This window comes from Bidens hawaiensis, unplaced genomic scaffold, assembly GCF_021521415.1.
Source record: "Bidens hawaiensis isolate Kalapana, Puna unplaced genomic scaffold, B.hawaiensis_p1.1 tig00000888_1, whole genome shotgun sequence".
NCBI lineage: Eukaryota > Viridiplantae > Streptophyta > Magnoliopsida > Asterales > Asteraceae > Bidens > Bidens hawaiensis.
Window position 1 is genome coordinate 3,120,436 of NW_027491051.1, and position 26,476 is coordinate 3,146,911.

Sequence of the window (26,476 nt, forward strand, 5' to 3'; positions counted from 1 at the left end):
ATATCAATATTTTCAACATCATTCTCTAACTCACAAGATAAGAATGATAAAAATAAGATCATATCAACCAATGGTTCATATACAACTCATCAATTTGTAAACCTAGGTTGTGAAAAATATACCATATATTCTTCCTTCACCATGTCCTTGATTTTGAATATGTGATCTCATTCTTTCTTTTTTGTTAGTATACAATTTAAACATTTACTCCCTGAACTTCAACACATTTATAACTTTGACATAAAGCTTGAGTAGTTTATAAAACTATTTTAGTTTTAGTTGTAATCAAGACTTACTTATTTCACATTTGTTGTTTATATTAAGCACTTTATTTCAATACTTTTAACTTTTCTTTGAAAATATGGCTACGTAAGACTTAAAGTTTTTTAATAAGTTGATGCACATTAGTTAAAGCTTTGAAATGTTACAAACATAAACTTATTAAACAATAAGCATCTGATATTTCATCATAGGCTTATGGAATGGTTGAAACTCGGGAATGTTGATGAGGATTCATCATATACAAGCATTGATGATTCTTCCTCATATATGATGTGTCTGATACTAGTTTCATCATCGTTTGAGGGAATGTGAGATGCCAGTATGATTTCTAACTCTGTAGCTACTTCTTTCATTGTTGGTCTGTACTTTCCATTTATATTTAAGCATCGCATTGCAAGGTTTGCTAGTGCCAATAGACCATCGGTTGTTCCTTCTTTCTTAACAGTTGCATCAAAAATAGACATAACACGCCCTTCTTCCATAGCCAACAAAAAGTGTGTTGCCAAACTTATGTTTTCATCCAATCTTGTAAGCGAAATAGGCCTTTCTTTGGTTAATAATTCCACCAAGACAACTCCAAAACTATAAACGTCACTTTTTTCGGTGAACTGGCTAGACTGGAAATACTCAGGATCAAGGTAGCCAAATGTACCTTTGATTAAGGTAGTCAAGTGAGTTTGATCAATTGATACGAATCTTGAATTTCCAAAGTCAGAAACTTTAGCTCTATATTTTTCATCCAAAAGTATATTAGTGGTTTTGATGTCTCTATGGAATATTGGAATGGATGTTGATGAATGTAAGTAAGAGACTGCTGTCGCGACCTCTGTGGCTATTTGTAATCTCATTTTCAGAGAATCAAGAAGTTCATCATTCTTGTTGTGAAGATGATCATACAATGTACCATTTGGAATGAATTCAGAAACTAATAGAGGAACGTCTGTCTCTAAGCAACATCCCAATAGTTTGACTACATTCCTATGATTAACTTGTGAAAGAATGACCACCTCATTAATGAATTGTTCTAATTGGCTCTCATCAACTATTTTTGATTTTTTAATTGCTACAATCCTTCCATCCACCAACATCCCTTTGTAGACCATCAAGGTTGACCTCATATACCAAGAATTCTGTTCTTGTTAAAGTTGTCGGTGGCTTTCTCCAACTCACGTGATGTAAAAAGAATGGTTTTATCAACTAAAGACGGGTTATCTTGTTCTTGTTGTTTTAGAAGTAAACCACCGTTGCGTTTGAAGAACCCCTTTCTACGTCTTGTTTCTTTCATTTTCTTGATCAGTTTGTATAGTGCATAGATGGTTGCCAAAAGAAAAAGTACACCCATGCTTATACTAACACCTGTATTAAGGCCGATAAAAAAATCATAATTAAATAGCCTATACTATTTCCTTGTTAGGCATGTGGATTTAATACATTTTTACCATATTCAAAAGAAACAAAGATGCCTATACTTTTTAAAGAATCCATTCCTTTGGTTTTGTATATTTAAACCTAAAAGAAGTTCATAAGAATAAGGTATGTGTAACCTGCATTTAATCTATTATCTTTTGGTCGTTGCCGGTCCCAACTAATGAATTGGTTGCTGACGGTTCCCGCCTTTAAATGTATTTGTTTCCAACGGTCCGCGACTAACGGAATCCTAATGTCGTTAATTGCAGGTCGCCGAAAAATGCTTTTAACCGGAAAAGTCACATTTTTGCCGAAAAATTCAACCCGAACGCCACCTAAATGCCGCCACCACCACCAACTGACTCACCACGAACCAACGGCTACCATCTGAGCACCACCAACTGATTCCGACGATGGTTCTAGGGTTACGACGACCTCAATAATTGGGATTTTACTAGAAAAAGTTTCCTAAAGGTCCGATCTTAGGTTACAAAGATGTTTGGAATGAAAATGTTGAGTTTTCTAGAAAAAGTTGTGAGTTTTCCGGAAAAAGAAAACGTTTTTCCAGCGACGTGCAACTGACGTTAGAATTCTGATGGCCGAGAATCGTTGAGAACAAATACGATAAAAGGTGGAATCGTTATCAGCCAATTCGTTAATTGAGACCGGCAACAACCAAAAGATGATAGTTGGGATTAAAATTAATAAAACTAATACACGTGTATTAAACTGCTTGTTTGTATCATTTTAATTGTTTTTTTTTTTAATTTCATGTCTTTGTTTATAATAAGAGCTATTAAAAAAGTTAAAAATAAATTAAAATTTATATAAGAAAATTATCCGAAAATTTGATATGAATATTAAATATTTAAGTAATAACAATTTCAAAGGATAAGTCTTTATATATTCAATTTGATTCTGTCTGGATTGTTAAAAGTGAATTCGAATCTTCATTATCAAATTTATATCGAATCAAATTTCGAATGTTTCAAATTCAAATTAAAATTCTGAACGCCCCTATATTTGCAAACTAGACGAACACTAGCAAAGGAATACTAGCTCAATTTTAACACCGGGTATAATTTTATATGCATAATAAAAGCTATAATTTTTATTTATAATTAATAGTAGACGACAACAACAACAATAATTAAATGGTTTTCATAGATATATAAATAGTACTTTTATATAAAATGGTTGATATTTCTTCTACTTAATACTTTAATAGAAAAATAGATAAGAGTTAGCACCATCAACTGAATGGTTATAGAATTTAAACTTTTTGGCCATTATATGTTCAAAAATACCTTTTGTACGAAAGAGTTAAGCATACCAAACTACATAGACCTAAAACCTAACATGTAATTTACTCTAAAAATAAATCTTAGATAAAGTTTTACCTAGAATAACCCCCATGAATGATTTGCGTTCTTGACAAGTAAAACTGACTTTGCTAGCTAAACCATCAACGTCATATACTGCGTTATACAAACAATGACCTCCACCATCCTCGCACCGATCACACTTTGAATATATATCTACAAGAAGAGAAAGTCCCATATCAAAACACCAACACACACAAGAACACTAGACAAAAACCAAAATGATCAAATAAACACTTACAGTTGCATCCATTAGTTATATATGGGTTCCCTTCTATTGCCAAAGAAGATTCGAACTGGCATGACCATGAGTACACGGGAGAACTATTACCCACATCCACTTCGACTCTAGAAGTAAAAGTACAACAACCTATATTCACATTCTCTATATATGACAAAGTCCACATAAGTGATACCGGAACATAGGAGTTCTCCCCTCCAATAGAAAATCTTTCTTCAAAGTATGAATTCTTATCGACCAATAAGGCATACCCGCAAGCTCTATCCCCTCCCAGGCTCTTCAAGCCTGTGAGATTCATGTTGTACGACTTGAGATGATGAGGAATTGTTGTTTGGCAACAACTGACGCCAATGAAGTTGTTCTTATTGCTAACACTACCGTTGCGACAGGTGGTGGAACACCCTGTGAGCACACTCCCATGATCCATCATGAGAGCGTTACCACACCCCTCTGAAACAAATCTATTTTGGGTTACGGAATAGAAGAAGGGGCTTCCACCAAGATTCATGCTGTGGGTGTTACTGCAATCAGATTTGACTGGCATATTTACAGTGACAACTTGATATGCTAAGTCAATACTCAAAACTTGGAGTTGGTTAAGTGCGGAGAGATAAGGCGTGGAGGAGTTGCAATCAACGGTGTACCATTTGCTGACAGAACAATTTGCTCCGATTCCAAAAGGGTATGGGATCTTGACAGTCCCGCACATATCATCACAACCCTCCTTGGCGTATCTTAGAGCCACTGTTGATGTGTCTGTTGCTGACGCTGTTAAAGAAAGCAAGAGGATTAAAGTGTAAACCTGATAAAACTTGTTCATCTTTGTTAAGAACAAATTAAGACTCATGACATGATAAATTATAAGGAGTTGTTAGTGCTTATAAAGTATAATGGTCCGTGTGAATTGTGATTTGAGGAACATAATATGAAACACACTGGAGTTTGCAGTACTCTACTTTATCTTTAGCAACTTCTAGAATTATTTGGTGTCCCATGAGTCTTGTTAACCACTTCACCTTTGGCCGGTGTACATATAAACTTTGAATAAAAATTAAAAATACAAACACATGTTCAAAGGCATAAATATTTTAAGTTTAATTATGATTTTTGCGTAGGTACACACTTGTTTTTCTTTTTAAACGAATTGACTTAATTAAATATCAAATCGCCCACTTACTCGACTTTTGTTGATTTAAATATATAACTTTTGTCGTCGTGTTTGAAAACTCATTTATCTAAATATAATGACAAAAAAATAGATTAAAAACGTGTTTGAAGTAATAATAATGATCATCTTATCAACCCTTAGATTATTCTTTCAATTTTCATATCTTTTTTTTTAATGTATCATTTGGGAGACTTTAATAATATTGATCATCATATCAACCCTTAGATTATTCTTTCAATTTTCATCTCTCTTTTTTTTTAATGTATCATTTAGGAGACTTAAACTCAAGACATAATTCCGTAATGTTTTAAAAACTTTGTTATTGTCAATAGGTCATCAACTTCATTCCTAACATATTGTTGCAACGGCAAAGCCTAACATCTTTTATTATTATATGCATCTGAAATTAAGTTTATTTGGCTTATGTTAGGTTCGTTAAAAACATAATCGGATTTAGAAAGGTACGTAAAGATAAAGGTAATATATCAAAATCAAAAGACGTAATAATTTATAGTTTTAGAAGAGTAAATGTATTGATAATATCCACTACTTGTTGGTTTTTCTTGCAAACAATGTAAATATTAGATGACTTGACTGACATGAGTTTACTGATTGATTCAAAGCATAATGTAATGCTGCACGTTATAGGCATGTCACACAATACAACATTCTTAGTGCTTCAATGGTTCAGGTTAAACCGCCCTCATAGTATCAACATGATGTTAATGCAATCAGGCTTAAAACTAATAACCGTGTTCCATGCAAAACTCATACACACACATCAGCCACATTGTATACATTAATAGAAATCACATCTACAATGACGTTACAAATAGTCGTCCCTTAAGGGGACCGACCACTTTATACATTATGAAATGAAAACACAAACCCTTTGTTCGTTTTTTTAGTTAGTACCCAGCCAAACCTGTTGTCCAAACCATAGAGATCATATGCGTGATTAACTCTTATTTAAATTTGTTGAACTAACCGAAGCAAATTTGAGTGTGAATGGAATCATCAAAATGTAATATTTCAAGGGATTATTTAATAAAATGTTAATTTTCCACACAAATTTAATATAATGCTATAAATTAAGATTTTTTTTTTAATTTAAGAAGTATAATATCGGATGTTTTTCACACTCAATGTTAAATATAAACCATGTAAAGGGTTTCTTTAAATTTTGTTGGCTTCCTTATAATGTGGAGATCACCAATGGTTTGTATTGATTAACAACCTTAACTAACCATTTCTAAGTAATTTCTTGTTCAACGGTTAATCCTATTATCCTCTAAACTTTAATCAATACCCTCTTTCAAAGCTAAAAAAACCGATATTATCTTTGGTTTCTGGTTGGGGTATTCTTCCATCCTAAACATCTCGCGTATGCTTGTTCTGCGGGATCATGTGGAGCATGGGTTTCCATACGTGAAGTGAGTTTGTATATGCGTGTTATATGTATAATATGTATACACACACATATATACGTATATGTACATGTATATGTTGATTTTGTTATAATATTAGGTGTTAAATGTATGTTGTTAAAGATAGGAAGCTCCATATGATCCAGCTAACAAGCAATACTAGACATACAATTCAAATTTCTTGTTTATTTTTTGGCTTTCCTACACCATGATGAAAGGTTTTTTCCGAGGCCTGCGTTGCATGTTCGGTAATGCACGTATGCACGTCCATACTCAATTATTCATTATATTTACCTTCAAACGAGATAACAGGTTCACTAAATGATGTGATGTTTTATAGACACGGATGATGATAAAGAACCTGAAATTCAGATCGGAGCTCCCACTGATGTTAAGCATGTAGCCCACATCGGATGTGACGGTCCTTCAACCCCGGCACCTAGTTGGGTTAGTGTTGACTCGTATGTAGAGCCGTAGAGGTGGTAAATTGGACAGGTCACGGGTTTGGGTAAAATGAGTTACTTTAGCATGGGCCCAAATAGGCTAGGCTTGCCTTAAAAGGCTTAAACCACCTCTTTGCCTTTTTATTCACTAAATGATATACAAATAAAATTAAATTTTGTTGTCATTCTAACCTTTATAATTACATAATTGATAACATCAAACATGCCGATCCGTCAACCCATTTATGACCCGGCTGTTACAACCCACCATATCAACATGATTACCGACACGATTGACACTTGTAAATAATTATTATAGATGAACGAGTATCAAGGGGAGTCTAAACAAGGCGAAACGAATGCTGGATCGAAAGGTAAACCCATAAAATGGCCGTAATGTTTTCATTCGACATTTAACGTGTGTGCTTATTATCAATATTTTAACTTCGTGTGTTTAAGATCACGGGTCTGAGTCACTGAGTCATCAACACAAGGCAAGACAAAGCAGGCGGTCATCTCACGGGAACGAGTCATCCAATCACAAGCCCCGAAAGAACAGGAGCACCAACAACAACGAATCATCAACCAATGTGAAAAAAACCCGAAAGAAACAAGGGGACGAGACCACAAGATCTTCCAAAACCAGAAACAAAGACCCGTCAACCAACGATTCCGGTTGAACACACAAGAAGAATGAACGAACAAACAAACAAACGCGTTGATTGAGCTTGTACCAAAACTGATAACCTTTTACATAAATGAATTATGAATCTGTAACATCTTTATATTTCATTTTTATTTATGAACCTGTAGATCATATTGTATAATTGTACATATGAAGAAATGTAATGTAATTTCAAATTACATTATTATGAGATCACAAACACTCTAAGCTCGCCTCTATCTCCGCGTGTGATTCGAAGATCTGAATCTAGATAAGTAACTTCAAAATCGCCACTGCCTCGGTTCGTTGAGGGCCTAAATTGTTCGGGTAGTTGAGGTATCTCTAACGGTGGCAGTTGTGATAAATTTCCTGTTGTCTTCACTGTTGTTTTCTCAAATATGATTTTGACCGAACAAGTTCCTGTTGAGAATGTTGAAGGTTTTTAATCGGCAATCAAGAACACAAAGAAATGGATCTGATGTCAAACACGGCGTTGCCTCGTTTTATCAATAAAACTCAACTCGACACACAAATAAACGAACGACTAATTAATAAGAAACTTAACTAAATAATCTAATATATTTAAATTAAAGTCAAAACTTCGAGTTGATCTCATTACCTTTTCATCTTTCACGTGTGAACTGATCAGAATTATTCCAACAAATGTAACGGTTATTAGTGTGCTTTAGTTAAGGGTGTTAAATGGGTTGTGCTCACGGGTTGACATGAACCTGGAAATCATGTCAGACACATGAACTCGAATGCCCACTTAACCATATATTTCATATTATTTTGAAGCATATTAATACTCTAAATTGCAAATTTACATAAAAAAAGATGATACAAAATAAATTCATTTAAACTATAAAACTTGATGTTCATTTCTCCTTTATCTTTCAAATCCTGGCATAAGATATCCAATCAGTTTAAGTTACGACACAAAACATTATCTTTTGAAAGAATTATAAAATTAAACGGGTTAACCCACGAACACGCTTGTTCTACCCAAAGACGACCCCGTTTAGCTAAACGTGTTCAGTGATTTCATATTAGGTTTGTGTCGAGTTAGAAATTCACACACACACATAGTTTAATTCAAGTACGATAGAGCTGCAAAAACGATATTAGCAAAACTGATTTCACAATAACTAACCTATGATCTCAAATTTATGGGCTAAAGTGGCAGTTACTTCTATTGGTTGAAGAGGCCACGGTGCACCAAGTTCAAGCTCAACTATATTATCAAAATCTTTGCTCAAGATATCGATACGTTGAAATACCTGTATCAAAAGATAATATTAAGATGAACCCGACACGAACCCGGAAAATTTACACAAACATGACACGATCCCTGAAAACCATATCACTCACACAAACCCGAACACGGCATGTGTATTCACTTGTTGACACGAACACGACCTGTTTAACTTAAAAAAGAATTTTACTTTTTTTCTTATTTGCATATTAATACATTAAAATTCCAAATTTTGAAACTTATTAAGCAATTATGTTTAAATATGCTAATTAAATTAAGCTAGCAATTTTAGAATAGCAAATGCCCAAACAATTTAAGTTATTACATAAACATTTTGAAAAAAAATATATGGGTTAAACAGGTCAACATGCAAGACAACCAGGTTGACGCGAGCACACCCTGTCTAGCTAAACGCGTTAGCTGGTTCAGCCCAATACCAACCCGGGCCTATTTAGATTAAACCCAGACACATTAATATATCAATTTTCACACACTTAGTTAAAGCTTTCAATAATATATCACAAGTTCTCTCTTTTATATTTATGCTTGATATACAGTTATTTATATATGTTTCCCATGATAATTTTATACCGTATTCGATGATTTATGATTTATTTTCGCTTAGAATTGATATATCACTAACTAAATGAAGTTATGTAGGTCTCTGATGCGATAAACAGTCAAAAAGGAGTTTAAACGAGTTAAAACGAAGAACCAGGACAAATGAGGGTTGAACCGGAATGAACCAGTAGAAGAACCGGACTAGAGGGACCTGGTCGCGTAACGCGACCAGGAGAAGGAACCTCGTCGCGTGACGCGACGGGGATATATTGTGTCGCCGCGTAACGCGGCCAAACTCCTTTATCTCGTCGCGTGGCGCGACGAGCACCTTTTTCTGGAAGATTCTGACGTGTGGACGGGTTTTTAAAGCCTTAATCACTATTTAAACATCTTTAACTTAAAACCTAAGGAGAACCTGACACCAGCCGAATTAGAGAGTTTTTGGAGCCATCTTATGAGTCTTGTGGTGATTTTGAAGGTAAGAGAACATCCGGTGAAGAGCTAGACGTTTAAGATCGAAGAATACGGGTTTTATCGCCTTTAATCTTTCTTTCTTCATTATTTCACCATGTTTTCATTATTATTTGTTTTGTTTGATTTAGACTTTAAGATGCTAGGCTAGACTTCATGTCTACCTAGGTTTGATGAACATGTTTGAGACTTGATTCTTGCTTTGGATAATTGTTTGACTATGGATTTCGTTATTTAATAATAAAGACTTGGTTTTGTTTTCATGATGCGTATAAGTATTTATTATCTTGATTGATTATTAACTATTGCTTCACATAGATCTTTTATCTTTTGATTGTGTTCTTTAGATTTAGGATTTATGTTTAAATCATTACTTGGTGTTTTGATTATTGTGATTAATGGGCCCATTAGATCATAGAAGCTTGTTGATAGTTAGTTAGGGTTTTAAATGTTTTGCTAAATTCCAAAAGCTGTAAGGTGAGAAGTTGTTCATGTGTCTTGGTCAATTGCATGCTAGGATAGTAGTGACAATATTCTTGCTTATTGTGTTGATCTATGTTCATGATGTTCTGTTAGCTTATCAAGTTATCTAGAGTTTTGTATTTCGTAAGATTGCTTGCTTTAGATACTATTAATTAACCCTAATTGATGACTTTGCGGAAATCAATAATACTGATTGCTTAATAATCTAATAATTGTACTTTAGGATTTCATTTGATTCAGTCAAAGGTCTTTAGGGTTTCATTTGATTCAGTCAAAGGTCTTTAGGGTTTGTTAGATGAATATGTTTAGATATCAGTTTCCATAATCATGTTATTTGTCCATTGCTTGATGATTGTTGATACATGGGATTTTTACCTAGGTAGATTCCTTCTCTTATTGGTTTCGATCTTGTGTTTAATTGCTTGTTTCTCGTTTGCTTGTTTATTTACTTTCTTAGTTTAATATTAGTTTAAAATCCCCCTTTAAACATTAATAATAAATATTCGTGTCGTAAGTCGAGTCTAATTAGTTAATTAATGTAATTTATAGAGTCTTGTGGGTTCGATATTCCGGACTTACTTAGCTTTAGTACAATTGACCGGTTCACTTGCCAGTGTTTTGTGTAGTTGAGTCTTAGGTCTAGTTTTTATTACTTGTTTAATTTAGTTGATATTTAATTGACTGTTTTTTAGCACATCAATGCTTCCGCTTTGAGACACATGGAGTCTACATCAAAACCTGTATGGATGTGTGATTACGTGACGTTATATAACTAGAATCAAATGATCTAATAACACTTTTGTTATACCACAATTGGAAGCACTTTATCCAAATAGTAAAGTCTAAAAATTGATTATGGTCACAAACTCACAATAATATAATAATATGTATAATCATGGCTATTAAAATTGTTTTGGTTTGTCATTAATGTTGGTCGGGTTGTTACAAGATACCTGGCCAAGAGTTATAGGAAGTAGTCTTCCTGTTGGTGGGCCCGGGCGGCTTCCACCTAGAGTACGGGATGAAAACGCGCTGCTGTAAATTAGTTTCCATCTTCCTTGAAGTTTTTCAATATCGGCTAAAAGGTCAACGGGTCCCACAGCAGTTTCAATCTCTTTGGCTGCAGAATCTGCCTTCTGTAAATCTTCTTCGCTTGCAGCTAGCCCTCTATTAAGTCCCGAAACAGCACTCTGCAATAAACACGGCTTTATAAACACGGGACTGCAGGAGATATTAGGAGTCAGTTGAAACCGACTGAACCGCTCAAACTGAAGCAAATGGGCTGATTTGAAACCAAAACGGTTTGGCTTTTAGTGGTTTTAACGGTTTGGTTTAGTGTTTGGATCAAAAACAAATGAAATTTAACCTGCGAACTGTGCAAAGTAGAGAGATTAGTCCACGCCGTGGGCAGAATCGTAATTACTCTGGATAAAGTAATTACGCTATTCAAAGTAATTACGTCTTTGGCAGCTTTTTAGAAAGTATAGGAGTTTCTAAATTCGTAATTTATTTGGATACTTTCTGAATCACGTAATCTTGTTTTCAAATTAAAGTATTTTGTCAGATAAAACAAAACTGTTCAATCTAAGAGCGAGACCGTCTGTTCTGTCAGAAATCGAAGTTTTTTCATAAATCGATATGAAATCAGACCAACTGATTTCCTTTATATGTGCCACCTTATATATGTATCGAATCAACATAATGTTTGGGGTGAATATGTTTGTTCAAGGAGCAGTTAGGCAGTTAGAGCATAACCGGCGTGTTACGTAAATCCCGAATCCCGATTACCCAAATAGCCCGATGACACTAAAATCATCAACAGAAAGTAACGTGTAATATGATTACAAAATTGTTCATCACTATAATAATCTAACTTTTTCAAGAAATTGATCTATGTAGGCTATATGAAATAAAGCCATGATTAGGGTGACTTTCCCATAAATTATATTACGTTACCCCTCAAAAAAATTCAAAAGCTCAAAACTTCACTTTTCAAAGTTTTATTAAAACCCCTCTATGGGGTAGAGGTAAGGCTGTCTACATCATTATGTTACAAGCCAAACAGAAGATGAGGAAACCCATTTGGCTTATAAACCCCACATCAGTTGCCCATACAACCGATGTGGGACAAGTCCCATATCTTGCAATGGTTTCGGTCCGTAACAGAGTACGATTATAATGATGATATGCATAAACAAAACAAATGCAATGAAAAGAAAAATAGAAACATGAATGAATTAGTAAGCACGTATTAGTTACCAGCAACTTAAACTTGAATGACTTGATTGTATCGGCCTTGGATTGATCTGGGACCTGGAACCCGGTAAACGACGACGGAGACGAGTCGGAATCGGAGTCGGTAACGGCGGATATGGAAATGCTTCTACTTGTCTTGGGTAGACTATGCCGATACTTGAAATCAAATAGACTGTTTTTGTTTTGTGCTGTGAAAGAAGATGATACTGGGCCAACGGTTGATGGTGAAATTGATGAGTGAATCAGCAAAGACGCCATGAATGATATGATCTGTTTGGATTGGATTGGATTGGATTGGATTGGATTGGATTGGATTGCTCTGCAACTGCGATTTGGATGAGTAGCTGATTGGGTGGCTAGTAAGTAAGTCGTTTGATGATGGAAGGAATAAGTATCTGCTTGTACTTGCTAGAAGATCCCACTACTACTATCATATCAAATCAATATCATCCACTAATTTTATAATTTTCTGTTATTCTATATTTAAATTAAATTATTTTTATAGTTAGGGTGGTAGGGTGGGTAGCGGGTGGTAGGGTGCCTTCGGGTACTCTAGGTACACCGTCGCCATCCTTCTCATTTCACTTTTTAAGTATTTTTTTTCTGGTGAGACGGTCTAAAGAAAGGAGATGAGAGAGACATATGTTTGTGTGAATAAGAGACGGAGAGAGCGCGCAACTACTTCGGGTTCGGCGGGTGATAGGACAGCGGCAGAGTTGCGGGTTGTGCCCCCACCATCCTCGGATAAAATTGATCAAGTCTAAAAAGAAAAAAATGTAAAAAGAAAACTACATAAAATACAACGTATTATTCTCAAGGAACATACTGGTTAAATGAAAGTATTCACTAACTTTAAGGACTTGTTACCTCACAAACCAGTTATTTTAACCGGTTAACAGGTTCGGTTGATAGCCTGACTGATTATAAATTGTTAAGAGTTTTCAACCTTAGAAGTTGGTTGTCAACCGGCTACGATTAGTAACTAGTATTCTAAAGATGGTTAATCATTTACTCCTCTACTTCAAATTAGATGTGCACAAAAAGCCGGTCACACAAACCGTAACTGGTTTTTAACTGCAACTGGTTTCTAACTGATGCCCAAGAAATTGGTTACTACCGGATTTCACCGGTTATTCTTTAGGTTTTTTATTACTTTTTTAAATATTGGTTTTTGTTTTCTTGGGTTATTTATCGGTAACCGATCCGGTTATACCCGAAACCATTTTTATTGGGTAGTGTTTTCATGCCTGGAAAACCGGTTAATAACTGATTTCTAAAATTCTCGGTATGTGCATCCCTACTAGTTTCAAATTAGGGTTGTTCACAAGCTGAGACTAACTGAGCGAAGGCTTGCTTGTTGGTTTCTCGTTTACAATCGAACCAAACCGAACGGCTGAAATTCGATCCAAGCCAAAATCAAAACGAGCCAAAATCGAATCGAGCATTTTTCGATTGAACATCGAGCGAATTTCGAGCATTATTTATTTCTTTTTCACACTAAAATTTTCAATAAGAAATAAGTTTGAAGGTTGTAATTAATATGTATTTTGTAAACATATTAGTAGTTTCTAGACAAAAGTGTAATATGTTGTAAATTTTATGAGAAATAAATTTGAATTGAGATACAATGAACAAACAAACTTCATGTATTCTGAAAACTTGAAGCAAACAAATAAAACTATAAACTGACGGAATTAAGAAAAATTTAAAGGGTTTAAAAGTTGTATATACTTATATTTATGTGTGTTGTCTATATATTTATATATTTATTCATATATTATTATATATAAAATAAATTTAAAATATTTGAGCCAAACCGAGCAGGCCATTGCTTGTTGCTTGTCTCGTTTACAAACCGAACCGAGCAAAGTGGCTCATTTACAATCGAGCGAAAAAACGAGTGAACATTTTTTAGCAATTTCCTGGTGATCAACAAGTGAGTTTGAGTTACGGGTGGTTTGAACGGCCCTAGTTGAAATAACCGAAGCGTCCAACTTTAATTTTGCAAGCCCAATGTGATCTTTAATCAATTTCATTTTAAGCCCAGTAGGTACAAGCCCATATTACCTTACAAGCCCATATTACCTTACAAATAAACACACAGCAAAAACCCAAACATATTAAGCATAGTATCTAGTATCTAGGATGAATTAGCAATCATATATATTGCTTATGTTTCAGGATTTTTTTAGGTAAATATTTGTACACCAAATTTTTCCCAATACATCATTCTGCATTATTACTTCTAATCCATTACTAGCCTACCTGTCTATACAACGAGAGGAAATTATAGAAATTTGCAAATATTGATATACTAGATTTAGAGCCCGTGTAATACACGAGATTATACAAATTATAAAATTACATAAACTTAATAAATGCATGTGATAAAATGTACCTGATAATGCTCCTTTTATTGAAACTTTTATTGACAGTATCATATATGTATACTTGAAAGAATTCAGGAAGAAGGCTTCTCATACAATAGTAGTTCTGACCACCCGGCTTAAATACTGAAGAAGCGTTATCTTTATTGATATATTTATCAATTTACAACCCATATAAGGAAAAGAAAACATTAAATTATAATGACGTATGTTCTTCAATAATTATGTTTTTCTGAGCTACACCATGATAACAACATAAAAAAATAAATGGGGGTTTCTCGAATTGCCATAATGACAACATAAAAAATACATGTTAACCCATTCAATTTTGTGAATATTTTCCTTAATTTGAGCATAGTTTTACATGACATGTTTCCCAGAAAACATTCTGATCACCATTAAAGACAAAGTTAATGCTGACTCAAATATTTCAAATTTCATAAAAGTTAGAAGCATTGATATGCATGAGGGTGACATGTCGGGAGTGCTCACTATCTTTTCTTTAATTTTAATAGTCGAGGGAAAAAATAGTCAATTTGCCAAATCCCGAGCCTTTTGATTATTTCCAAAAATGTCAATGAAAATAAATTTGAAACCCGAATCATGTTTAAAATTCTAACTCTCACCCATTTGACATTTTCAAGTCAACACTTTGAACCCGTAACAGATCTGACGATAAATCTATTTGTATTATCAAACTTTTAAAAATACTCAGATTTCTCATTTTGACCCGCAACAAATTTTGACACAAATGTATTTAACTTGTATCAAACAATCTATTTTCCCACTTTTGACTGCATAAATCAAATTTAAGTTTCACAAAACCTGAAACAATCCTTCATAAAAAATCAAGAAATTAAATATGATAAACTTTGTTACATATGAAAGTGATTGGTATATATTTACTAAATAACCGAAAAAATAAATAGTTTTACTAAATTAACCAAAAAACTAAATTGATAGATTTAAAACATATATTTATAATTTATAAATTTATATGACACATGTATAGATATAATATAAATAGAATGTAAAAGGAAAGTAAATATGACATATATTATGGTCAATTAAGATCTTGGTTTTGAAGGGAAAAATGTCATGAAGTTTAACCACAAACTGACATGTGGCACAATTATTTTCTTTTATTACAATAGGTTGATGTTTATATATTAAAACAATTTATACAGATGTATAAATAATTAAATATGATGGTACATATTAATACAAAAATGATAAAAAAAATCAACACAAAATCGTTTATAAGCTTCCAAATAATTTTTATAGATAACATTTGTAGTTTTATTTGTAAGTTTACCGTTTTCCTTAAAATAAGTAGTTTAAGTCATTCTACTCTTGACTCTTGCCAACTCTATCGTAATTGGCCATGTGTAAAGTCTGGGTATTTCAAGTGCGCTAGTGATTCTTCTTGACTTTTGTTGATAATCATTGGAAAACAAACTGCAATGGGAAATTGTTTTGTGTTAAAAATAAAAAGGAATTTTCTTATTTGACGTTGCTAAACTACTTCGGCTAATGAAACTATGAAAGTGTGATGACCAATATTAGTATCTGAAATTACTTTTGTTTCAATAAACCTCTATTTAACTTTTTAACACACATACAAATAATCAAAAAATATATAGAGAGAATAATTTTGTTGGAAAAACAACAAATTTTTATTTATTTATTTTCAACGATTGAAGAAACTACTTAGGATTTAGATAATATTCGGACTTTTAAATTTTCGCCCATTATATTTGTTCAATGCAATTCTCAGTGGTATTTTCAATAAGATAGCATACAATTTTTTTCACCATAGACGCCAGTGTTGAAAGGCAACAATACCTCAACCATCAGCTCTAACCTTGGACTCCGCCTAGGCATTATCCCCAAGCCTTCAATGTCCACCAAGAAAGCCACAACCCTCTTGAACCTTGTCAAAGGTGCACTACCTCCTTTAATCCTTTTGTGTATGAGATAAGAATCGTATGTTATGAGCGGTTGCCTATTTAACACCTCCTAATCCTCAATCTATATTTTTATATCTTTAGTATCAAATAAATTCTTATTAATCAAAATAATAATTGAATTGCATTGAAATCAACATAATTAGCGGTGAATCGTTGATGATGGAGATCAAACTATTTGAGTCTAACCATACAAATGCAAATATATAATATATCATGTGGCTTAACCAAACAACAATTGAAGAAATAGTTCAAGATTTAGAGAATATTCAGACTTTTCTAATAGTTTATAAAACTTATAAAAGTTCACCTGCAAATTTCGCCGATCATATTAATTCAATGCAACTCCAGTAGTATTTTCAATAAGCTAACATGTAATTTTTTCATCATAGACGCCAATGACGAAAGGACAATGAGACACCAACCTTGGGCTATGACCTTGGACAACATCTGGGCATTATCCACAAGCCTTCAATGCCCACCAAGGGATTGAGTGTTTACCTCCTAATCCACTATATGTATTTTTATTTCTTTTTAGGTAAATTCAAATTAATCAAAAAAATTTAATTACATTAAAACAATATGATGTAAGGCAACAGTGGACAGTGATAAACTCAGGAAAATATTTCAAAAGAGTCAGAAGAGAGTTTGTATCAAAATTTCATAAGAATCGATCGCAAAAAAAGTATTTCACAGGGGTTAGCTGTCCTAACATTTAAAGTGTAGGTTCGCCTCCCCGCCCTAAACTGATGGAGGTCGAATTATTTGAGACTACACATACAAATACAAATATACCATATATCACGTGGCTTAACCAAACATCACCATCCATATTAATTGAATATATCTACCTATACTAATAAAAGAAAATAATTCTGACACATGGTATTCTGAGGTTAATTCTCATTATCAATTTCCCTTCAAAATCACTTCTCTACTATTAATGGAAAAGAAAAAAAAATCTTGGTTCTAAATATAGTATTGATTATAAATTAAACATACAGTATTAATTGGTCAATATCTATTGATTGAATTATTAATACACTAAATTATATTCTAAACATATTTAATATAAAAAAATATTAGTATAATAATTATGTGTCATAAATATATTTTCTTTAAGATTGAAATGTATATATATAAAGGAGTTTATGTTTAAAGAATGCATTAACATTCAACTTTTCGAGACATTTTCATATTAAAGAAAGCTATAATAATTTTTTTTATTTTCATTTACAAATATTTAGTTTTAAAAATCATAAACAAATTTTCCATTTTTTATATTTATTACAAGACTATTGTGATAGTTGAACAAAGTGTGTTTATAAAGACAACATGAATGCTGATTAAAAAGGAAAATTTGTGTCTTTTTTGTCTATGGCCATAGTTGAACAAAGTGTGTTTATAAAGACAACATGAATGCTGATTAAAAATGAAAATCTGTTGTCTTTTTTGTCTATGGCCGGGTATGGAACGTATAACATTTTTGTGAAAGACTTTAGCTACATCTTTCACATCAAAACGCCTCATTGTTTTAAATGTTGCTTTCAGTGACATTTTTTCGTTATTGTATACCGATAGTAGAACAACTCATTCTTGATTTAAAATTCAAATATATTTGTTGATAACAAACGACTATATTTGTAATACATTTTTTTACATAATATAACGAGACTTAATTATTATTTTTATTTGTATTAACTTATTTATTGTGATTTATATATTAATTTATCCCGTGTAATACACGGGTTTCTAAAGCTAGTAATATTATAATCCATGAAACTTTTTGTTATAAAGTTTTTATTTCTGATTTCTCCACCAAACACGTCACAAAAATGTTAATGTCTAACTCCCTTACACTTGAATTCACGAGGTTCACTTCTTTCTGGAAGATGGGAAGGTGGCTTAACCAACGCCATTCATATTTTATATTCAATTATTGAAGAAACACTAATCGGACCCCGGGGCAGATTATGGATAATCTGGGGGTTAAGTAATGTTTCCCACGAGGATGAGGTCCAGCAGAGAAGGTTGTTCTTCAGGTGACCTGCAAAACAGACACCGTAAGCTCGTCACTGAGAAGGGGGGGGGGGGTTCCTCCTTGTGACCACCCTCCGGCGTGAGAATCAGACTAGATTGCTCTGAATATAAGTGTATATTAAGAGATTGCTAGATAAGAATGAGATATCAGATGATGTCCTTACCATTCCAAGGTGTTGGAGTATTTATAGCCGAAGGTAGGTTTCCTAGAAGGTATAGCCGGCTGAATAGTATTCCTGTTCTACCAACAGTGGACTATGCACAGGCCATGCTGGTTGGTGGATAGATTACGGCCGACAGTAACAAGGTCGGCTGTATACTGTTCCTTTACTGCCGGCTATGCACTGTTCCACCAACTGTAGGCTGCGCACGTCCCATAGTAAGGGTTGGTGAGTAGGCAGCGGCTAATAATGACAAACAGTACTAGAGGGTGCTCCTCCTCGTACTGTTGTCGGTGAGCTGTCACCCTGTGATTGGTTCATGGGCTGTTCTGGTCAGATCGTCTGTTCTGCCCATACCTTAGTAGGTATAGTACAAAAGATCTTCCAGAAGCATACGGACTGGCTCATTTAGGCGGGAGTATTCCCGCCTTGCTCATTCCTTCATGTGACTACTGAAGTAGCTAGTGCCTTGTGCGTGTAGCCTTGCTGTTAGTGCGGGTAGCCTTCCCTGATGGCTTGTATCCGCAACTGCGGGAACAGGCGGGGTACACCATTGGGAGGCTTTCCCTGCGGGTACAGCTGGCGTACTGCGCGTAAGGTTTTCTCTGAGCATGGTGGGTCCTGCGGGAGCAGTTGGTCGTTGCGCAGACGTCCCTGTTCAAGGTGAGTCTTGCGGGTCCAACTGGGCTCTGCTGGGACCTACCTCTTCAAGTCCCCCCAGTCCAATGTTCTTCTCATGAATTATTAATAAGTGAGGTGAACTTTTGGACTTAGCAAGGGGTTTTGAAAAGGGTTTTTAGTTTTTAGGTTTTCCGTGGGGATTCTTCCCGCGGTTTTCCTGATGTCACGCAGAAATTCCCGACTTTTCTGCTTGATCTTTGGGTATGAAGCGGGTAGGTTTGTAACCTCCTCGCAAGTCAGGAGCGTTGAGTCCCACTTGTGTGGATTCTCCATGGGGTTTTGGTAGTTTTCAACATATTGATCAATTATGCTAAAACCACCAATTCCATCTTGGAGTTTCAAACAATATAGTTCTCGACGTTCCCGTCATGCGGGAATGTTAATCCCGTTTCCGCAAGCATGGCCCAGAAGATCCTTCTTGGTTTGAATTCCCTGCAGAGTGCTAAGTATGTGAAGGGTTTTGCCTTGACACTGTACCCGCACTCGTCTTACGGTTACTTTACTTCCAAGGTATTCCTGGCGTCAATTCCCTGCGGGTGCTAAGTATGTGAAGGGTTTTGCCTTGACACTGTACCCGCACCCGTCTTATGGTTACTTGGTTGCCAAGGTAAGGGGTATTTTCCCGCTTACTTTTGAATCTTTTTGAATTTTTTTGAAATTCGAAGAGTTGGTGAAAGGATAAGAACAGTCCAAACCTCTGAAACGTCGTGCGACGGTTTCTTCTGACTGTGTCAGGACGTGCAGGAAGTTATGGTGACGTGACAGTACATGGTCATTCCAGACGCCTTTTCAGGCGCGTGGGCGCGATTTTTCGGGCGCGTGGCCGCGAAATTAATGGTACGCGTCCTTTCAACAGCTGTTGCCAGCTTGCTTTTTGCCACGTGTCATAGTTTCATTGCACCTTCGATTTCTCTCTCTTCCGCATTAATTTCATCGCATTAATTGCGATTAGTATATAAAGGGGGAGAGGGTTCTTTGTAATCCACACTTTCACTTTTCTCTTCATCTTCAAAGCGATTTCCGGCGAATACTCAACTTTTCAGTCGAGCATTCTCTCGAAATCGTTTTCTTCTTTCATCTGCAAGATGTCTTCTCACGATCTCGAAGCTACAGCCCAGGAGGCTGGGGTGTTCACCGATGACAAGAGTACTGCTGGCGAGTGCCAGTGTGCTCTGCCTGTCGATCTGTACCAGTACATCGTCAGGAAGTTCATGCTCGAGTCTCTCGAGCCTGAGTTTCCTGAACCCCATCAGACGGTGTATGATGTCCCCAGAGGCAAGATCGGGGTATATGCTGCATTCTTTGTTTATGGGAACCTTAGGTTCCCATTGACAAAGTTTGTGTACCGTGTCCTGGAGAGGCACGGTGTGCACCTGACCGAGGTGCACCCGATGGCGATCGTGAAGATTCGCCACTTCGAGTGGGTGTGCCGGATTCTGGGCATTGAGCCCTTCGTCGACCGCCTGATGACCTTCTACTCTTGGAGGTGCATCCAGGGGTGGTATACGCTGATAACCCGAATCAAGGGTTTGAAGATTTGCGCAACCGAGCGCAGTCTTCGTTCGTGGAAGAGGGAGTTCTTCTACCTCTCTGCTCGCGCCATCCCCCTTGCCATGAAATTTAAGAATGGGCAAGCTCTCCCAAGCCTTCACGCCTCCAACTACCAGGAGGCGGAATGGTTCTCGAAGATATCCCGGGTCCAATCTCCGGTTTACCGGTTTGCGGAGTCCGGGATGGTGATGCTCGGGATGAGCCGGGTGTGGAAGGATGCGGATGCGCGAAAGATCCCGATCGTCCTCGAATACGGTTCGAACTCTGTTCCTTATGGTATGCTCTGTTTCTTTTTGTTGATTTAGAATGTCTTCTAACTTTTTTCCTGTTTATTTCAGAGGGGAACGACTTGCAGTCGCTCCTGCATCCGCGGGAGGCTGACAGTCCCGCTCGGATGGGTACTCGCGCTCTAGACGAGAACGAGTTGCCCATCCTAGAACAAACGGCGGATCGGTTCGTGGAGGTCTACCCGCTAGGCCACGAGATCCTGAGCGCCAGGCGGACAGGTAAAGCGTTATTCAACCCTCGACCCCTCAATGTTGAAACCTCTGCTGGAATTTCTCTAATCTTATGTTCTGATGAGGAATCCGCAGATGGTCCTCCGTTGGTGCGGAAGAAGAAGGCCGCCGGCGGGAAGGGGAAGGAGAAGGTGGCCTCCACTGCCGATCCGGTGCCTCGGTCTGACTCAGAGGCCGAGAGCGAGGAGGTGGCGGGGAACCCCGGTGGTGAGAAGACCACTGCTCCGGAGGCTGTGACGACTGTCACCTCCGGAGAGCCCCGGATGACGACGGTGAGCGACGCAAAGAGGCCGGCTCCATCGGGTTCATCCCCGCCTATCCGCACTTTCAGGCTCAAGAAAACCCGTAAGTACAAACTTTATTTTTAACTTCATAGTTTTCCATCTTTAATACTTTATCTTCCTTGTGCAGGCGTGGATGTTGACGCATTCCAGGGTGGAGCGGGGAGGAGTACCCCCCCCCCCCGCCAATGACGGTAGGCCTGGTCAGCCTACCTGAGGCGACGACCCAGGCGGCTGCGCCTGCTTCCGCTGGTTCAGTTGCTCATTCCATTGAGCCAACTGTTCCAGCTGTGATGACGTCACCGCCGGCTGTCAATGCCATTTTTACAGCATCTTTCACTGAGCCGGCGGTTACTTTTGCTGCGGACTCTGCAACGGCGACCGCGGCGGCCTTCATCATGCCTCCTCCGTCATCGGCAACGACGGCCGATCCTTCAGGTATGCATGGGGCTTCTCGCCAACCTCTGCCTCCTTCCCATCTACCTGACCTTTTGGACGGATTTCCCTTAGGTTCAGGTGATGGGTTTGGCGGCTATCGGCCTGTTATTGACCCTACAGGTACGTAGGGTTTTTTTGGCCTAATTTTTATTTATTTTTTATATCATCTTTTCCTAACTGCTTTTTGTTTTTTGCAGTGTCGGATTCCAATGAAGTGTATGTTCCACGATGGAACATCCGCCGAGGAACAACCCTTCGCACACCTGTGGAGTGCGTGGAGTGGGCTCGTCACGCAGCTCCCAGTGGTGCGTTGGGGGAAGCCATGGCTAGCTACCAGGAGGGTAGGCTAACCAATGAGCTTCGGGTTCTCCTGGCCCGGATGCAGCTGCGCGTCGAGCTGCTTTGTCGTGAAAACGACAAGTTAAAAGCAGCTCGTATTCAAGAAGTAGCTCAGGCGCGGGCTGTCCGGAAGGAGAATAGGAGGCTCTCCGCCGCGGCCGCGGAGAAGGAGAAGGCGTTCAAGGCCCTTGAAGTTGAGGTTCAGGCCCGTCTCGAGGCCCGTTCCAAGGCTGCCCAAGCTGTTAACGAACAGCTTCGGCTGGCTAAGGAAACTGCTAGGAACGCAACTGAAAGGGCCACCAAGGCTGAAGCTGTTGCTGAGCCTCTACGCCTCGAGAATGAGGAACTTAAAGCTAAATTAGAGGCGCTCCAACAGGCTCATGATGCCTTGGCGATGGAGGACGCGAAGAAGCTCCAAGAGATCCTGGACCAGAGGGGCGTGCTTGACCACACTGAGCGGAAGCTAAAGGGCGTCGAAGAGGCTGCTGCGAAGGAAGTGTTGCTTGCCAACCTGAATAAAAGTGAAGCCGAACGCGCCTGTACCCAAGCTCAAGCCGCCCTCCAAGAAGCTCTGGTTGCCAAGGAATGGCTTCTTCGAGAAGCGTTGTCTCAGGTAAGCTTTTCATGTTTTTACGCTTTTCTTTGTAAATAGAAAAGGTTTTGGTACTTGTATTTTTTTTTCTTTTTGTAGGTTGTGCATCGGGTCTTCACGGAGACATCTTATGACGATGCTATGAGCACAGCCCTCAACGCTTCTCATGAGGATGGGGAAAAGGCCGACTTCCTGCTTGGTCTAGGGTTTGTTGAGAAAGGCATCCCGCCTTCCAACTTCCCTTTGTATAATGTGGATACTGAAGCTGTTTATGACCAAGCAGTGAATCAGTATGCCGCCTTCCCGCATCCGGTGGTGGAGAAGGTAAACGAAGTCGCTGCTGCTGATGATGGGCTAGCTATTCTTAAAGCTTTCCTTGAACCGCCACGCTCTACTGATGGTGCGGGTCCAAGTGGAAGTGGTCCTGAAGCATGATCCTGAAGATCCCTCTCCACCATTAGCGTAGATTTTTGTTTTTGTATAGCTTCTTTTGTATGCGGGTATGCACCCAGCAATCTTTGTAATATTTGAATTTGTTGGAATAAAGATTGTGTTAGTTCTTTGCCTTGTTTATTTTACGCCTGTTTTGATCTAACTTAGCAATTTCTTTAGTACTTAGATAAGTTAACTTTTTAACGTGGTAAATTATAAGTTTGTTTCGCTTCCTCTTTCATGATTGTGCGGGTATGACCGTCACTTACACTTAGTAGGATGGCTTAACTTTACTTATATCTGACCTGCGTGGAAGTTTTCCTCATCTTTTCCTTTGAAATTTTCTAAGTGTTCAGAATAAGTTAACCTTTGAACGTGGTAGATGATAGGTTGAAGTTTTGCTTCCTTGTTCGTGATTGTGCGGGTAAGACCGTCACTTGCACTTACAAGGATGGCTAAACTTTACTTACATCTGACCTGCGTGTAGGTTTTCCTTAAAACTTGAGATTTTTAGCGTTGTGTTTATGCGGGTTTTACCGCCTTCCACACGTAACGACTTACTTCTTCCCCCATTTATGCGGTGAATACCGGCACATCAGTGTGGGAAGTTCATAAGTATAAAGGTAAGGCTATCAACACATTGTGAAAGGAGAATCATTTCCATTAGAAGTGGCTCTAGGCCTTTTCTTTACAAGTTTGGAATTGATCTACATATAACATTTGCGTAATTGAGCTCCATTCCATGTTCTTGGGATGGGAGTGCCATCGAGCCTTTCGAGCCGGTATGCGCCCTTTCCCAGGACTTCTTTGATAATGTATGGCCCTTCCCAGACCGGGGCCAGCTTTCCTGGGCGTTCTTGGTTCGAAGCCTCGTTGTTACGCAGTATGTAGTCTCCTACATTGAAGTTGCAGAGTTTTACCCGCGTGTTGTAGTACTTTTGCATTTGTCGCTTGTAGTTCTCTTCACGCACTGCGGCTAAGTCTCTGCGTTCCTCGGTTAGCATAAGGTCCAACCGTCTTTCCGCATCATTGTCTTCTGGCTGAATCAAGACCCTTGGTGAGGGTAAGCCAATTTCGACCGGGACCATGGCTTCAGTGCCATAAGTGAGACTGAACGGGGTTTCTCCCGTACTGGCCTTCTTCAGCGTTCTGTTTGCCCAAAGGACGTGCGGAAGCTCGTCCACCCAGCCGGATCTGTGTTCCAAGAGTCTTTTCTTTATGCCTTCGACGATGCTCTTATTTGCTCTTTCCACCTCACCATTACCTTGCGGGTGTGCCACTGAGGTAAAGGTGTGGGTGATTTGAAGTTCTTTTAGCCACTGTTGTAGCTTCTTGTCAGCAAAGTTGGTGCCGTTATCGCTCACCAAATTCTGGGGAATGCCGGTGATCATCGCTACACCCTCAGCTGTTGGCCATCCCATCATGCCGTGGACTGAGGATACCACGGCGTTGAATCTTGCCATCCCGTCTCTTCCGTAGAGAATGTCGTATGTGTGGTGTGGCTTCCTCATTACGACAAAATCCACGTCTTCTGTGCGTGAGTGATTCCCGTCCGTAAGAGTGACGGGGAAAGATAGGATGCCCAGGGGGGTGTTTGTGCTGCCATCGAACCCTTCCTTCGAGGCGCAGATCGTTTCCAGGCGCTCTTTGTCTTCGTCATCTAGCTTGTCGAAGAACTGCCTGTACATCACCGTTGATGAGGCGCCGTTGTCAGCAAGAGTGCGAGAAGTGATGTAGTGCCCCAGCTGGCTTTTGATGACGATAGGGCCTTCTTTGCTGGGTCCTCCTGGCACTCGCGGGAAGCGCACCTCAGCTCCCTTCCACGCGCATGGTTCTGTCGTTCGCCTTTTTCTTCCTCTGATCTTACCATGAACCATGTTGATGCTGATGTCAACGGGCTTTCGTCCGTTGCCTCGGTACCGGTTATCGTTCCTTCCTCCCTTCTTGATTGATGCCACCAGGTGTGCAAGTCTTCCATCCTTGACGAATGTTTCAACAATATCCTTCAAGGATGTACACTCTTCCGTACTATGACCTTTTGTCCCGTGGAAGTCACAGGATTTGCTCTGATCCGCATTGGGTCGCTGCCGGATCATTGGAGCTTTTGGCCATGGTAGCTTTTCAGTGGCAAATATCTCCGTGACGCTTTTGGCGAGTGGCGTCCACCGGTGTTTTTGGCTTGAAAGGTGTGTGTTATTTCTTCCGCCAACAAGAGGGTGAGAGCTGGATGAGGTGTCAAAGTTTACCCTTGACTGCCAAATACCTAGCTTCCTCTTTTTGTTCTGCCGGGCGATCCGAACATTGTTTTCTCTAGTCCTCTGCGTGTAGAGGTGTGTACTCTGGGGAAGATCCCTTCCCAGTTGCTTCTCCGTCTCGGCAAAGCGCTTGGCCGCCGTCATGATGGCATCCCATGTTGATGGCATGCCGTCCTTACCCGTCAATGTGCGGATAAGTTCTGGGTATTCGGCGCCCTGGATGAAAGCGGCGCGAACAAGATCTTCACTTATGTTGCCGAGACTTAGCTTTTTGGAGTTGAAGCGAGTGATGAAGTCTAGTAAAGATTCATCCTCTTCTCTAACGCAGTTGAGGATCGTCCACTGTTCTTCAGTATATTTCCTTTGCTGGCTGAAGTGCTGGCTGAACTTGTTCTGAAAGTCCGCCCAATCATAAATGTGGTGGACCGGTAAACGATCGAACCATGCCCTGGCCGCTCCAACCAGAGTCATCTGGAACATATAACACCACGTGGGTTCCGTCCAGTTACTGACGGTTGCCCCCGCAATGAATCTATTCAAGTGGTCGTCTGGGTCGGATAGACCATCATAAGTGCCGATGTTAGACATTTGTTTGGCACTTCTCGGGGCGATTGCTTCCGCAATGTCCCTTGCGAACTTAGACTTTCCTGCATTTGCAGCAGTTGGTCTAAAGGTTTTGGAGAAGTCACGCGGGTTTCTCTCCGCATTTGTTGGTTTAAAGGCTTCCCCAAAATTCCTTGTCGGTTGGAAGTCCGTTTCCTTACGCTTCCCTTTTGCCTTATGGCGAGGGTTTG

General features: G+C 38.4%; 2 protein-coding genes and 1 pseudogene across 3 annotated transcripts in view; all 3 read right to left on the reverse strand.

Annotated features, from left to right (window-relative positions):
- Positions 1-26,476, reverse strand: part of LOC143544069 (acyl-coenzyme A thioesterase 4, mitochondrial-like) — a 135,554-nt gene that overhangs the window by 88,606 nt on the left and 20,472 nt on the right. The gene's annotated exons all lie outside the window — the stretch shown is intronic.
- LOC143543761 (wall-associated receptor kinase-like 22 pseudogene) lies at positions 468-4,128 on the reverse strand (annotated as a pseudogene). The gene is made up of 3 exons (XR_013137140.1): positions 3,313-4,128; positions 3,090-3,227; positions 468-1,638 (listed from the first exon to the last, which is right to left on the reverse strand). The product of XR_013137140.1 is annotated as a wall-associated receptor kinase-like 22 pseudogene (transcript).
- On the reverse strand, positions 7,101-12,339 carry LOC143544497 (plastid-lipid-associated protein 6, chloroplastic-like). Its single transcript, XM_077036596.1, has 4 exons — positions 12,044-12,339; positions 10,738-10,974; positions 8,168-8,294; positions 7,101-7,434 (listed from the first exon to the last, which is right to left on the reverse strand). Exons 1-4 carry the CDS (start codon positions 12,296-12,298, stop codon positions 7,220-7,222), a joined length of 834 nt encoding a protein of 277 aa, XP_076892711.1. The 5' UTR covers positions 12,299-12,339; the 3' UTR covers positions 7,101-7,219.

Coding starts and splice junctions, on each gene's coding strand:
- LOC143544497 (XM_077036596.1), bottom strand. CDS start 12,298: ATGGCGTCTTTGCTGATTCACTCATCAATTTCACCATCAACCGTTGGC. Junction 10,975..12,043: donor CATTCAAGTTTAAGTTGCTG/GTAACTAATACG, acceptor TGTTTATTGCAG/AGTGCTGTTTCGGGACTTAA. Junction 7,435..8,167: donor CCATAAATTTGAGATCATAG/GTTAGTTATTGT, acceptor CATTCTCAACAG/GAACTTGTTCGGTCAAAATC.